The following is a 15,483-nucleotide window of genomic DNA, read 5'->3' as shown; positions in this document are numbered from 1 at the left end:
TCTTTGATACTTCATGAGCATTTCATAGTCATATTGTCAATGTGCGTCTTTTTGCCTACAATATGTTGAGATTTGATAAATAACGATTCTTGAAAATTACTTGAACTGAATACCATCAAAATTTTTGTATACTTCCTTAGCGCGTGTCAGTGTTCCTTTTAGGTGCGCTTGGTGTCACAAGTTTTCGCCCCAGAAGGAGAATTGCCTTGCCTATCTCAACATTATGGAGCGTATAAAATTATGACAATCGAACTACTACTTAAGAGCAACATAGTTTTCCCACCACACGCCATACACCGCGTTTAAGTCTCCTTGGGGGTGCCCATATACAAGGGAAAATTGCTCGTTGCCGAACGAGAAAAGCTGCTAAGGCCGCTCTCTATAATCTGGTTAACTCTGTAAATCTCACTTCAGAGCAGCACATACCATTTGTTCTTTCTGAATGCGGGCCTAATTTATGATGATGATGTGCCTGTGGGGATGATGATTGGATTGTTGAGCAGCTCACCAAGAGAAGTAGACCTTTTCCAGGCTTGCATTACCAGTTTTAGACACTCTCTGTCTAACTCCGTATCGTGTTGTGTATTAATGATTTAGTTCCCTATGTTTTTTCTTGTTTTTATGGATTACAAGTTTTCATGAAATATAACGTGAATTTTGTGGTTGTGGTCTCGTGGTGAGTGTTGCGGACTCACGGGCCAGAGGCTCACGGTTCAAACCCCACTCTACCCCAACTTGTTTTCCATTTTCTAATAGTTATTTACAACTCGTTGAAAATGGCCACCAAATATTGAAATATCTGTGTAAATTATAAAAACTATAATATTTCATTTTATGAAAAAAAAATACTTTTAATTTTTATCATTATCATTATCATCATTCCCTTTCTGCACCTAATGGTGCATAGGGAACTGCATTGGTACACCAATCGCAGCGTATCATGATCATTTATTGTTTGTTACATGAAGATTAGATGATAAGTCCTACGCTTCAGGTACCAGTCCAGGGCCTATGAAATATTCTAGAGTGAAAACAATTTTTAAATAATTATTTCATTTTAATTATGTCGGGAATCGAACCCAAGACCTCTTGCATGATAGACAAACACGCTAACCTACCACGAGGCCGACACCATAAATTTTACTTTATAATTTTATTTTATTTTTCCAAGCATTAATATTTTTATGAATATTTTATTTCAATTATGCCTTTATGTACTAAAATGATTTGTGTTTGTCATTTTTTTAATGGACTAAGTCTGTTAATAATATATATAATTTATTTTTTAAATTAACTTTTTACACATTTTTTTATAATTCTTGTATGCACATTGTAATAAGCGTATGCTTTAATATACTTTTTATATTTTTTTATTTAATCGTACAAAAAAATTTTTGTACTCTCAGGAGTTACAACAAACTCATTTTGGGACAGAATAATATTTACATAAAACTGAAATAAGATAGAGAGTTAAGTATATAATACAAGGAAATTAAAACAAATCATAATAAAAATTAAAATTACACATTTACAAATGAGAAATAAATATCCGAGGAAAAAGAAGAAATCAATTGAAAATTAAAAATAAATAAATAAGTCAAATCAAAAACGAATTAATTTTGTATGTATTTTATTAAAAATCTGTTTATATAACATGGTTATAGTAATTAAGTACAAAACAACCGTTCGCTTATAAAAAGGTACTTAGAAATATGTTTATCAGTAATAGTCAACATTACTTATAGCTTATAGGTATATCTGCAATTCATATAAATATGTTTACCTACAGAAAGTATGCATCACTCAAAGCGTACTCTTAATAAGCAATAAACCTAATATCAAATTAAAGTAGTTATGCAGAAGGCAGCCAATCCACAATTTCGAACAATTTAAATGTTTGTGTTAAGTTTAATTCCATGTCCGCTAAAAACAGGCAGACCGCTTTCATCCAAAATCTGTAATAATTGCCATTCTTTCGATCACAAAAACGGCATTTCTCAATTTGCAGAAAACACCCACAGCACTAGAAACATCTGACGGTACTTTAAAAATCAAGCTTGTTCGTAATGTAAAAAACTAATGTATTCATTGTTTGTCACTTGTTAATGTCAAAAACATTACAACTGCCGTGTAGATTTGATTGTTCACTCGTTTCCCAAAGGTGCTATTATCTCGGTTTCACTTTTCTATGGCTATTTTTATATTTTCTATGCTTTCTGCATAACTACTTTCAAATATGCGAACACCGGTTGATTCTCTGTTCGGGCTTAATCAACTTTTAAAATAGTATTGACCTAATATCGTCATTGCAATTATTTTTTAAATAATGCCAATTTGACCCAAAAATACAATTAAAAAAATATTTTATGTCATTCATTTAACATATTACAACAGAGATGAAGAATATTTTAAGGAAGGTATTATAGAAGTCAAGGCATCTACAGGGCATCTTATGTTCTTCATCCCTGTTGTAGTATGTTAATGTTAACAGCTCCCTAGGGAGTTGAATCCAGTCCTTGTCGACAAAAATTTGGACAAACTCAAAATATTGTCCATCCATATTAACTTTCGAATGAATAATTTAAGTTTTCATCGTTCAATGTGACACAACTTGAAATTTTAACATAACACAAAATAACCAATTTGAAATCATTCGTTTCAATTGGATTTTTTTAAACCTTATTTTTTATTCATCAACTAAAACCATTCATCTACGTTTCAATTATACAGTAAAATATGTTCAGTTTTGACTAATTTCAATTTATGATTTCAACCTAACGTTAACGGTTACGACAAAACCCGGTCACATGTGAAAAATCTTAAATTTAAATTAATCACACCAAAAATATCTTACTTACCATATTAAAAAGCAGTTTCATAAAAAAAATACAGAAAAAACCGATTCTAATGATATTTACCGGGTTTTGTGTTAGTATTCAAAAAAAATATTGTCTTTGAAGAAAAAACAATAATGAAGAATTCCAATTTATATTGGTATTTCTTATTATAATGGAGAAAAAAGCAATCAATTAATTGAAAAAATATTGACAACAATACAAAATTTTATAACGTCAGTTTTCACAAAAATTGCACTTCTTGTGGAAAAACATAACTTGGATATTTGTATGAAATTCTCAATTATACAAAATCATTTTACTACAAAATTAAAAAGACCAAATCGATAGATTTGTGAAGACAAGCTAAAATTATTACACTGATATCATAATTGACAAAATTTCTGAAAATGTGTTAAATTAGGCATTACAGGTATATGGACCGAACAGAGAATGACTCCTGTGGTCTATTTCTGTATTACTAAAGTATTAACGAATGAAACGAAAATGTATGAATTCCAACTAAGTCATAAAATCTTCAGTTGAACCGCCAGATTGTGAAACTTTTAATTGCTGTTTTATAAAATCTTTTGACCGTTTTTACAGATAAGTCCTTCGAATCTTAATCAAATAAAAGCAATAATCTATTGTTTTTATAGAAACCCGATTCACGTTCAGGTAAAGCCAAAAAATGTAAAAATATGCATAAGTCATAAATAGTTAATATCAAATATCTAGGTAGTATTTTGAGTCTAATGAGAATCGTTAAAACATGGAGATTTATTGTTTTTCAAACAGTAATTTTAGTTTTAAAATGTAGGATTGTAGCGCTTCCGTGTGAATAAGCCAATAGGTTGATGCGGTTAAACGAAACGGCTTTTTGTTTTACTCGGTCATAGTAAAGTCGTCACAATTTGTGGTGAGTATAGCGCATAAGACAGTCCATAGTAACTATTCCATGTGTTTATGGTAATAGCCTTTGGAAATGGCTTGGCGTTTTACTTTTTTCTATCACGTAGAAAGACTTCGGCTTTCCATTACCGGAGAAATACTTCAAAAACGAAGATTTCTTCGGCGAAGGAACATAGTATGTCGGCGTCTTCTTCACGTGCTTCAGGGGCTTGAGATAGTCGGATTTATCGTGCGATTCATTGGCGTGATAAGAGTTGGTCCACGTCGGTGTTTTTTGGATGTCAAAGATGTCACTGTCTTCGTGTCTCGATAGTTGTGACCTGGAGTGATGTTTTTGAGATCCTGTAAACTTTTTCAATACAGGGATGTTCCAATGGTAGATCCTTCCCGGCTTCCCGTTGGACTTGAAACCGACCGGGACTTTCTTGCTGGTATATTTATCTCCCTTTTTATCCGGTTTGTTATGCGCGTAGTAATAAGGATTTGGGGGCAATTTGATAACGAACATTTTAGAATCATCGGCGTTATAATGGTGTCTTGATTCTACCGCTAATCGTTTTCTGCTGTGACTGGCGGGTATATTGAGTCTCGTGAGTCCGAGCTTAACTAGGACTTCGTGGTTTGTGAGCACGTTGCTCTTGGCTGATTTAACTCCTAGCTTTGGAGAGGGTTTGTCTGCAGGTTTCTTGATACTGGCTGCATCGGAACAGGATACCCAGGCGAGCAGGCAGCAGAAGAGAGCGGCGAACCTGCAAAAAAGGAAAACAACAATTAGCACACATCAGATAACGGTAGAAGATTTAAGTACCTTTTTATTTAAATGTTTTCGCTGCATAGCAATAAACAATATATTGGGTTGTTAAAGTGTACGTGGAAATAATATAAACGAAACGCAAAGTATTGCGAAATACTAATGTAGGGGAGAATTGGTGCCATAAAGGTAGAAAAAAATACAATTTACATTTGTAGTAATGTTACACTCTTCGGGATTGATATTGTTCAAATTATAACAAATTTTATTGATTGAATCCGCGTTTACTTTGTATCTCTGAATGATAAATTATTTTAAAATATAAAATCGCTATTAGTACTACACATACAAGTTTATAATATTAAAGAATAAAACTATAGTTCCGAGAGAACACTTGACCTTTTCCATCGACGAGTGGTACAAAACGAATATTATGAATTCATCTATTCATACTAATATTTAAAATGCTCAAGTGTGTTTGTTTGTTTTTTAATTTTTTTGTTGTTGGTTTGTTGGTTTGTTTGTTTGTTTGTTTGTTTGTTTGTTTGTTTGTTTGTTTGTTTGTTTGTTTGTTTGTTTGTTTGTTTGTTTGTTTGTTTGTTTGTTTGTTTGTTTGTTTGTTTGTTTGTTTGTTTGTTTGTTTGTTTGTTTGTTTGTTTGTTAGTTTGTTTGATTGTTTGTTTGTTTGTTTGTTTGTTTGTTTGTTTGTTTGTTTGTTTGTTTGTTTGTTTGTTTGTTTGTTTGTTTGTTTGTTTGTTTGTTTGTTTGTTTGTTTGTTTGTTTGTTTGTTTGTTTGTTTGTTTGTTTGTTTGTTTGTTTGTTTGTTTGTTTGTTTGTTTGTTTGTTTGTTTGTTTGTTTGTTTGTTTGTTTGTTTGTTTGTTTGTTTGTTTGTTTGTTTGTTTGTTTGTTTGTTTGTTTGTTTGTTTGTTTGTTTGTTTGTTTGTTTGTTTGTTTGTTTGTTTGTTTGTTTGTTTGTTTGTTTGTTTGTTTGTTTGTTTGTTTGTTTGTTTGTTTGTTTGTTTGTTTGTTTGTTTGTTTGTTTGTTTGTTTGTTTGTTTGTTTGTTTGTTTGTTTGTTTGTTTGTTTGTTTGTTTGTTTGTTTTGTATGTGAGAGGCAATGAGCAACATTATTTGAAAATGAGTAGGCGATAAGGTGGGATGTCAAAAATAATCAACCTAAAATAAATACTTTAGATTTTTTAATTGACTTGTTTTATCTATGGTCAGTACGGCTCGCTTTTTGTTTTGGTTTTGTGGTAGAATTTTGTAAAGTCATATTTTTTTAAGCAGGTTTGATTTTAAAATAAAATTTAATAAACATGTTTCATGCTAACATTATAAACCAACCGGAACTGACTGTCATCGACCGGACGTGCAGAACGCAGTGGGATGTTCTGCTCTTGGGATGCACCGTCATCATATAAATAATATGCACAGAGTTACATGCATTCTATATCTGACTTATGCACATATACAGGGTGGCCGAAGAAGTGACGTCTAACGGAAAAATGTAGGTGCCTTATGTTAAGGGGTATTTATTTATTTATTTTTTATACGGCACAAATGCCTTTTACAATTTACAATAAAATTCAGTCAGTTATTTTCCTGCAATTCTCCAGAGTAGGTAAATTCAAAAAGTTTAACAAAGACATGTAGTTGATTTGTTCTATAGGAACTTATTAGGATATTGCTTAGTTTTCAAATTAATAGTAAGAGTATTAAATATTTAAAGATACTTATTTCAACGAATTAACTTATATTAATTTATACCATTTTGTATTATTATGAAAGTCTAATTTTTCTAATTTTTAATTTAAAGTTGAAAATTCAAGTCTGATTCGCTTCAACGTAAATTCTCGATTTTAGGTCAACACTTTTGCAGCTTCCATTAATGCTACAAATCTAATTATTTTGTGCTTAAAAATACAATTCAAATATAATGGGACAAAAAATAATCCCAAAAAAACCATCCACAAATTTAAAAAATATAAAATAAAAACCCATCCGGTTAAAAATATTCAAAAACCCATTTAAAATAAATCATAACTCGAAAACAATGCAATATCGCGGAACAACATGGGGGTGATTCGGATACCCCTCAACATGAGGCACCTACATTTTTCCTTTGGACGTCACTTCTCCGGCCACCTGTATGTTGTGTATGTGCAGGGATAACCCCGAGGACTAAACTTACTACCCGTGACGTCATCGTCACGTGTCATGGCCCTTTGCGCAGACTGGCTCAGTTTATTAAATTTAGTTCATCTATACTGCGTATGCCCCCTGAGAGCCTTAACCGCGCTTGCCTACTTTACTAGGCATCAAGTTCTCGACGTCCTGGACGTTCGCTACTGACTGTTCTTCGGCAGTTTATGTCAGAACGGTAACGAGAACCTGACTCGGGAGGGACACAGATCCCTGCAAAAAAACTGCTTTTACAGTTTGGCGGGAATTAAAAAAATTGTTTAGAAGAATGCTTATGTGAAAAAATTTCAATAAAAAAAATAATTTTTTTTTCATTATTATATTTTTTTACACCTTTGAAGACAAAGCTATTTTGACCATGACTTGTATGGAATTTTGATATTATGTTGGTATCTGAGTGACTTATTCATTTCAAATTCTTTTATTTTTTCGTTTTTATATATTTGTATAATAGAATTTATTTTATGAAGAGTGTCTACTGTATGAACTTTAAATATTTTAAATAGACTTTCAGTATGGAATGTTAAGGGTTTCTTTAAAATTACTTTGACAATTAATCTTTGTACTATTTTAAGAGGGTTTAATATATTGGCATATGCACCACTCCATCCTACAATACCATATTGTAACAAAGATTGTACAATTGAGTAAAAAGCTATTTTTAAATGTTTGATTTTTAAAACATTCCTTAATCTAATAAATATGTATATACATTTTCTAATTCGTTTAACTAGTTCACTGATATGGTCTTTCCATTTTAAGTTTTGGTCTATGTATACACCAAGATATTTACTTTTATCTGTTGTATCAAGTACTGAACATGTGAGATCGCAGTTAGTTTTGTTACAATTGTTTTGGTGGATAATTATTTTTACTACAGAATCTAAGTTTGTTTTGTTAATAAAAAATGGGGTGATTTTTGTCTTTTGCGTATTTAAAGATAATATATTTTTGTCAAACCATGATTTCAATTTATTTATAACGTCATTAGCTACTAAATTTACTGAGTTCCAGTTAACCTCCTCAACTAAAACAACCGTATCATCGGCATATGATATTATTTTTGAGTTTAAATCTTGACAAAATATGTCATTGACATAGAGAATAAATAAAAGCGAACCAAATTTTATTTTTACCATTTGTGGTCGTTGGAATAGATAACTTGTTAAAAGTAGTTATCACGCGCCATTGTTCTTGAACTTTGCAACAATGGTGATGGACTCATAAAGGTAATAAACCAAAATCAGTGATCGAACATCCCATTTCCAAGACAAACAAAAACGATTTTTTCCGAGTACGTTAGCCTTGTACATAACACATAAGGCTATATACAGGGGTCCAAATATACATTAAAAAAAAAAAAAAAAAAATACGATATGTTAAACTATGCATCACATTTCAATGAGTTAAAACATAATTTTGACGAATAAAAAAATAAAAAAAATTGCATGTAGGACACAAAGGTTTAAAGTTAGATAGATTAGAAACTTTAGAAATTAATAGGATAAAAAATAACAGCGATATAATTTTATTGAATCAGCAGATAGAATTCGAAAACTCAAACTTATTAGCCCCCTTACTTGGGCCCTGTACATTGTAATAAAATAAATAAATGTTTTTCATAGAATAGAATCCTCTCTTACAGTACTCCGCCAGCACATGTTTCAATGAATAATTTGTCCCACTGTGTTCCATTGAAATATTGCGTATTACATCTCTTTCAACTTATTTTTAAATTTAGCTTTATATCAATTATCCTTAAACTGTATAATAACCAGTCTGAAGATGCCCATTAGAGGGTGAAAGCGATAATTGGTCAAACAACTAAGTGGAAGTGTACAAAGTATTTTTTAATTAATATTTACATATAAGTTTGTAATTTAGTTTATGTGATTTTTCTAATATATAAATAAATTAGTTATTATATCATTAAAGTTGTTTTATATTTATTATATTAAATAAAGAAACAATTATTAGACAAAGTTTTCTAATTGATAAACTCGGACTTCCAGTTTTGATAAGGTTAAATTGGTTGGAATTAAGAAGTTGACAGCTGCCGGCTGACAGATCCTTACTATTCCTCGGTCATCACACTCGGTTCAGTCTGCACAGTCGTCCCGGTACCTACTCTCGCTTGGAGCATCATCAGAGATGGTGCTATTATCGCCGCACAGCAGCCATTACATAGTCGCCTACTTACAGAGGAAGAAAGTGGTTTGCCACCCACACCGAATGACAGTGGAGACTTGCCTTAACCACTGCCCGATGTTGCTTAAAACTAGAGTCTATCATCGATAGACATAAAAAAAATATTTGAAATTATAGACGTGTTTATTTGATATTTAATTTTGAAAAACAACGAAATCAATATTAATAAACCATTTTGTAAAGATTACCAAATACAACAGTAGCTCAATCACAATTGACTATCGACGTGCTTAAAAACATGCTTAGTATTTGAGCGATCACAATGAACAATAATGAACATGCTTAAGTTATCGCAGTCATAAGTCAACGCGCGTGTAATCTCTAAGTCAACGCTCGTGTCAGTTTGTTTTTTGTTTTCCTCGCAATTATATACAGTTCATTGGCGAAAAATCGCGGTTGACTATAAAACATAATACAATATATTGTATTTGAGAGTTCTATTATCATACTTATTACATACTTTTGGTACTACCAAACCATCATTATACGTGAAGCGTGTATTATGGTTATGTTTGAGAGTAAATTTGAATGTATTACTATTAAATTGTTCTAAAGTGATGCAAAGCCACAGTAATCCTCGAACAGGCAGAGTTTTGTTTGTTTTGTAGAGAAGAACATTATCACTTCTTTGTTCGTAAATCTCTCTTGGTACAATTCTCTTAACTATAGAGTACTGTAGACCCTGGATCATTTTAATATTAGTTTAAGTCGAATGTCCCCATGACTTTATACCATATCTTATTATTGATTCTACTAAAGAAAAATAAAAAAGCTTTGGAGTGATTTTAGGCAAAATAAAAGATAACTAATAAAAAGTACTCGCAATAGACCGCAATCGATCACAAATTTTAAATATATGATGATCCCATTTAAAATTATATTTTTATATATAACTCTTCTGTACGTGTGATGTCACCGTACTCCTCCTAAATGGCTTAACCGATTTACGTGCGGTTTTCAGAGAAATATAGATCTTTGCGCTGTGCGTGTTCGTAGATATTAAAATATTCAATCGAATATGTAAAAAAAAGTTAAGAGCGTAAATGTTTTATTCATCGATCTACCAGGGTTGCATTTGAGGAGAATGCATTTGCAAAAAAATTAATTGAATTTTTACAAACAGCATTTGTTTTTTGTGGATCTCAATCAGATTCTTTCCTTAAATTCCTTATAATTTCCACCTAATTATTCATTTTTATTGGATTTTTGGTAACACTAAAATAATATTATATTCAAAACATTTTAAAAAATCGTATTACTACATTAGTACACCACTTTGTTGGTGAGACGACCGGAGTTTGACGTTTGCAAAAAGAATGCCATATTTGAAAAATATTTATTTTATGTTTTGGAATTCAACCACAAACAAGTACCTAAGTACCTACTTAAATGAAATATTTGAATATGAACAATTTTTAGTTTTGGAATTAAATCACAAACAAGTACCTAGGTACCTACTTATCAATGAAAAGTCTTTTTCCAAGCTAATAGCAGGCAAGCCACTATTCGGGCAGGACTACGTCTGATGGGTCCGCTAGTGATCTATAAAAATACCCAAATACTTGTACTCCTCCACAAATTCTATGAGTTCACAATTACATGTGTTAGAGATACCAACATGCTTGCAATTTGTGCAACGAGGAACAATATTAGACAAAACATATTTTTTGGCATGTAGAGATTTTTATGTACAAGCATTAAGTCTTTTTTGCATTTATAATGAGACCATAGTCATGAGCCCAATTCAACAATTTACTGAAATCACTTTACAATATCTCTTGAGATTCTAATGGGTTTTTATTGGAAATAACTAGTGCGGTGTCATCTGCTAAAATAAATCTCCGTACTTCTTTGAAAACGTTACAAATCATTGCTACATAAATTATATACAATTTAAGACCCAAAATAGACCCTTGTGGCACCCCTGATAAACATTCCCTCTCTAGACTTAATGAATTATTTATTTTTATGCTCATATTCTTCTCCCTTAAATAATTTGAAAAAAAAGTTAATAAATTACCCCTTATACCAATTGACTCTAAAATACATTTTTTTTTCTTCTTTAAAGGAGTTAAAGAGAGGAGTTAAAGGAGTTTTCTTCTTTTAAGGAGTTCTTTTAAAGGAGTAACCCGCTAAGCCTCTATTTTGAGGCTCGTCAGCAGGTAGGATAGAGAAAATATGGAAGGAGGTGATGGAAAATACACCACAACACCCAGACCAATTGAGAAAAAAATCTTTTTTGGATTTTTCTTTTGCAGCTGGCGGGAATCGAACCCGGCGCCTGTCTTAATTAATTAATTTAGAATGACATAAAGTGTCTAAAGTTTTTGAGAAATCGATAAAAAGTACGGTGACATGATGCAAAATATTTAATTTGTTATCGATGAAATCTGCGAAATCCTGCAGCAAGTCATCGCAACTCTTTTGTTTTAACTTCTCATTGTACAGGCCCCGATCGAAGAGCCATTATTTTCTCGTCCTTGTTAAGTTTGTCTATAATTTCTCTGATTGTTAGCAACAGTTAGTTTGCCACTCCGGTGTTATATTAAAGGTACAAGAATGAGTGGTGAGTAGGTTTACTGCTGAGTAGGATTCCTTATGTTATGGGCCTAGTTGACCTCCCGACCCAGCGAGGTACCGCTATTCTCTATTATTATTCTCGCCTGCATGACCAAACGCCGAGAGATGCACTCATGATGTATACATAGACAATTCATCCATGTGTTTGAATGAATGCACTTATGCATTTCAATTTCTCTCTTTCGATACAGACTTTTCAGTAGATGTAACAAATACGGAAAAATGTTTAAAAAGGCTTTTTTTTACCTTTTAGGTTTTGTTCTCTGGTAACAATATATGTTGTCGACTGTGGTTGTGAATTATGTAGGTATGCATTGTAAACAATGTTTACTGTCACAACTTCAACACCATTTTACCCACAACCACTGTTCACTTCCCGCCCTAGTATCCTTTGATCATCCGCTACAATAAGACCTTGTGTAGTAAATCACGCGTTTATTTTGTTGAACGTGTGCAACATCATAGACTTTATTTCCACCAACCAATAGTGTCCTAGTGTTGGTGCCGCTCGCAATTGACCAGTCGGACCACCACAATTCCGTCAAGAACGAATCGGGTTAGTGGTATCCATTCCTAATCCATCTTATTCATTGGGGTTGTGACCGATTGACACTGCATACCGCATATCGAGGATATTCACTTATTTCATTTAAATTAAAGTACAGTCCGCTCCGCTAAATAATATCGTACAAGCCCTAGGGCTTTGCCCGCCGCGATTTCTCGCCCCGCATCCGCCTGGGAATTTCTTGAAATTCCTTACTGTAAATCCAGACTCAGGCAGAGACACTCATTTTTCATAGTTCCTAAACTGTTCAATGCATTTTATAAGGACAATATGATAAGAGATTATTATTTGAATTTGTTTCGATATAATTTTTTGTTGAAATTTTAGTTAAAAAAGCAAATTTGATTGGCTTTCAAAAAAAATCAATAGCGTATACCTAGTTATATTATATTTTTCTCATTTTTATTGGCAAAAAAAAAATGTGTTGTAATAGTACATTAGCATTATTTTTTTATGATTTAATATCTGTCGTATTCTTTCAGTACCCTTTATTAAAATTTAAAATAAAATCTTCACCCACACACAGGCCATGCCTTTCTGATTTTTTTTGTATTAATGCAATAGTTTTTTTTGTATTTGTTACTTATTGTAAAATGCAAAGCAAAAAATAGATTTAAAAATGAAAAAAAAAACTTATATGAGAATGAATTTAATGCAACTTATCACTGCTGGATAAATATTTGGACGATTATGAGTTGTTTCGGCCATTTGATTAAAAAAAATAATTCCTAGGGATCAGTTTTGCGTAGGCTGTCACACGTTTGGAAAATTACCACTTCTTTAGAAACTTAAATATTATAATGATTATAAGAGAGAGTAAATTCATTTAAAAAAACTGTATTTTTGTTGTTTAATTATAACAGTATATTATCTTATTTATATTTATGCTTACATTTTTATTATTATCGGTATGTTTTCTAATTTACATTCGTGTTTCAATTTCTAATAATTTATGGTATATTTTATGTGTTATTATCAGTATGTTTTCTAATTTGGGCAATTTATACATGCACATTGTCCGTTAATAAATAAATAAATAATTTATATATTTTTTTCATTTTTTAATGTTATTGTTATTATTTGATTTTTTTAAGTATCATCTAATAAAAAAAAGAACACGTGTAAAATAAGGAATTTCCTAACTAGTCTCAAAGACCCTCTGTACATTTAAAAACTGTGAAATAAATAAATAAACGCTGTTTTTTTTATTAATTTTAGTATACGTATGTCGCAGTGAAAAAAAACCTTGTTTATTTTTCCATACACATATTATTTACATAGAAATATAATAACAAAAATACACTTTAGAAAAATACATCTTAAAATTAAGCTATGACATGAATTGGAAAAAATTCCCACAAAGACTACAGCGTCTGAGCGTGGGCCATTCCTTTTTTAATTATTAAAAAGTTTATAGCGCATATATAATGGTATGACATGACCATAAAAAGAAAAAGAAAAGAAAAGAAAAGAAAAGAAAAGAAAAGAAAAGAAAAGAAAAGAAAAGAAAAGAAAAGAAAAGAAAAGAAAAGAAAAGAAAAGAAAAGAAAAGAAAAGAAAAGAAAAGAAAAGAAAAGAAAAGAAAAGAAAAGAAAAGAAAAGAAAAGAAAAGAAAAGAAAAGAAAAGAAAAGAAAAGAAAAGAAAAGAAAAGAAAAGAAAAGAAAAGAAAAGAAAAGAAAAGAAAAGAAAAGAAAAGAAAAGAAAAGAAAAGAAAAGAAAAGAAAATAAAAGAAAAGAAAAGAAAAGAAAAGAAAAGAAAAGAAAAGAATTAATAAAATATTAACATATTTTATTTTATTCAGAAAACATACAGTCATACATAATAAGTATTAAAAACAACAATTTTTAAACATAAAAAGACCAATTAAGTTTCCATAAATTATGCAAAAGATATAAACATTAAATGTGACAAAAAAATTAAGTGAGAAAAGAATAATTGTTAACATTTGCGTTTTCTATGGAGGTAATAAATTAAAATAAATAAAAATACCGAATGCACACTCCGAGCCATCCACGCACACACACATGAACGCACATATAAAACAAACACAAACATATACATTACATGCGGCACATATACATAGCATAAACCACTCAAGATGCACATTCAGCAACTATCCAAAATAATCGACCCCATGAAGAAATTTTCTGTACAAATGCAACGTGCAGTTAAAATGTCTACATCAATACTGAGTCCATTATAATTTCTACAGGTACATCTAATGAATGAATTCGAGGTAAAATTGTTTTTACAAGTTGGTACATAAAAAAGGGAATTTAATCTGGTATAGCGAAGAGGACAACGGAAACCAATATATGAAACCATATGCAGAAATTACGAAAATATTATTTATCTGCAGTGTAGCCGACGTCATAGTCCTTTATTTTATTATTGTATGTTAGTATTAATGTTTCAATTATTATTTTACTTGTATTTAATATATAACCTAGTATGTATGAGTCTGCGAGGCTAATTCCGTGTCTAACCGGCCGCTGCCGTATAAAGGACGAATTGAGCGGAGCGTGTCAAGCTAGCGGCCCTTTCACGTCCGCTCTAGTCGGCGCTCGATTGTGCAATGGAGGGACGGAGGCGGGGGTCGGGGCTTATACGTTGGCTAGGGGGCGCCTATTTACGTTGGCCGCTCGGGAGAATACTTGACAAGAGTGGGGGGCCGGCACCATTCCCATACCTAAGTTAACCGTAGGGTCAGATTTTGTAATCTTGTATAAATATGTGCACATGTGAAAAATAAAGACATCGATCGAAAACAGTAAACACTCTCTTTTAACTCTACTCTGCCCGATTACTTCGCCACTTCGCCTTCAGATCTTCACTGCATCTTTCCTGGACTCAGCCGAATCCAGAAGCGGATTTACAACCTGCTAGCCGCCACTGTCAGCCGACAGTATTTGGAATAAATATTCATACCTACGGGCTACTGATACCTATCACAGCTCGCAGTAGAATACCAGCGCCTTGCCGAGATTTTTACAGTCTCACAATTCTTTATACGAGGCGGAAACGCGTCTCGTACAAAGTGGTCCTTCACTGCCGAATCTTCTACTGAATATCACAGCCGCCCAAGATGACTCCTGTATTGCGATCGGGGAAGAACGCCGCCGAACGGGTGGACCCCGCCATATCTGAAAGAGAATCATCCGACGACGATGCTTCTGACAACGCTTCTCAAGCATCAGCCAACACCATCAGATTCCTGAAGGCACAGAACAAGGAGCTTCGCACCCAACTGAAGCGCCAGAGTAGAAGAGAGAGCCGCCCACAGCCGTTGGACGGAGAACAGGGACCATCTACACTCCCGCCATTGGAAGGATCTGAGGAGAGCGCTGCTGGACTCACAGAGACGTGGGTTAACCGCTCCGCAGATCCCATGGCGCAGATGGCCACCGCTATTGCTGAGATGGCCT

General features: G+C 32.4%; 1 protein-coding gene across 1 annotated transcript; it reads right to left on the bottom strand.

Moving 5' to 3' along the window:
- Positions 1 to 1,617: 1,617 nt before the first annotated feature.
- Positions 1,618 to 5,915, bottom strand: LOC148272415 (uncharacterized). Its single transcript, XM_088240068.1, has 2 exons — positions 5,866 to 5,915; positions 1,618 to 4,495 (listed from the first exon to the last, which is right to left on the bottom strand). Exons 1-2 carry the CDS (start codon positions 5,913 to 5,915, stop codon positions 3,799 to 3,801), a joined length of 747 nt encoding a protein of 248 aa, XP_088096194.1. The 3' UTR covers positions 1,618 to 3,798.
- Positions 5,916 to 15,483: the final 9,568 nt, after the last annotated feature.

This window comes from Micrasema longulum, unplaced genomic scaffold (genome assembly GCF_059751315.1).
Source record: "Micrasema longulum isolate JH-2025_06_02 unplaced genomic scaffold, ASM5975131v1 h1tg002337l, whole genome shotgun sequence".
Lineage (NCBI taxonomy): Eukaryota > Metazoa > Arthropoda > Insecta > Trichoptera > Brachycentridae > Micrasema > Micrasema longulum.
This window is presented reverse-complemented; position numbering and strand designations above follow the sequence as displayed.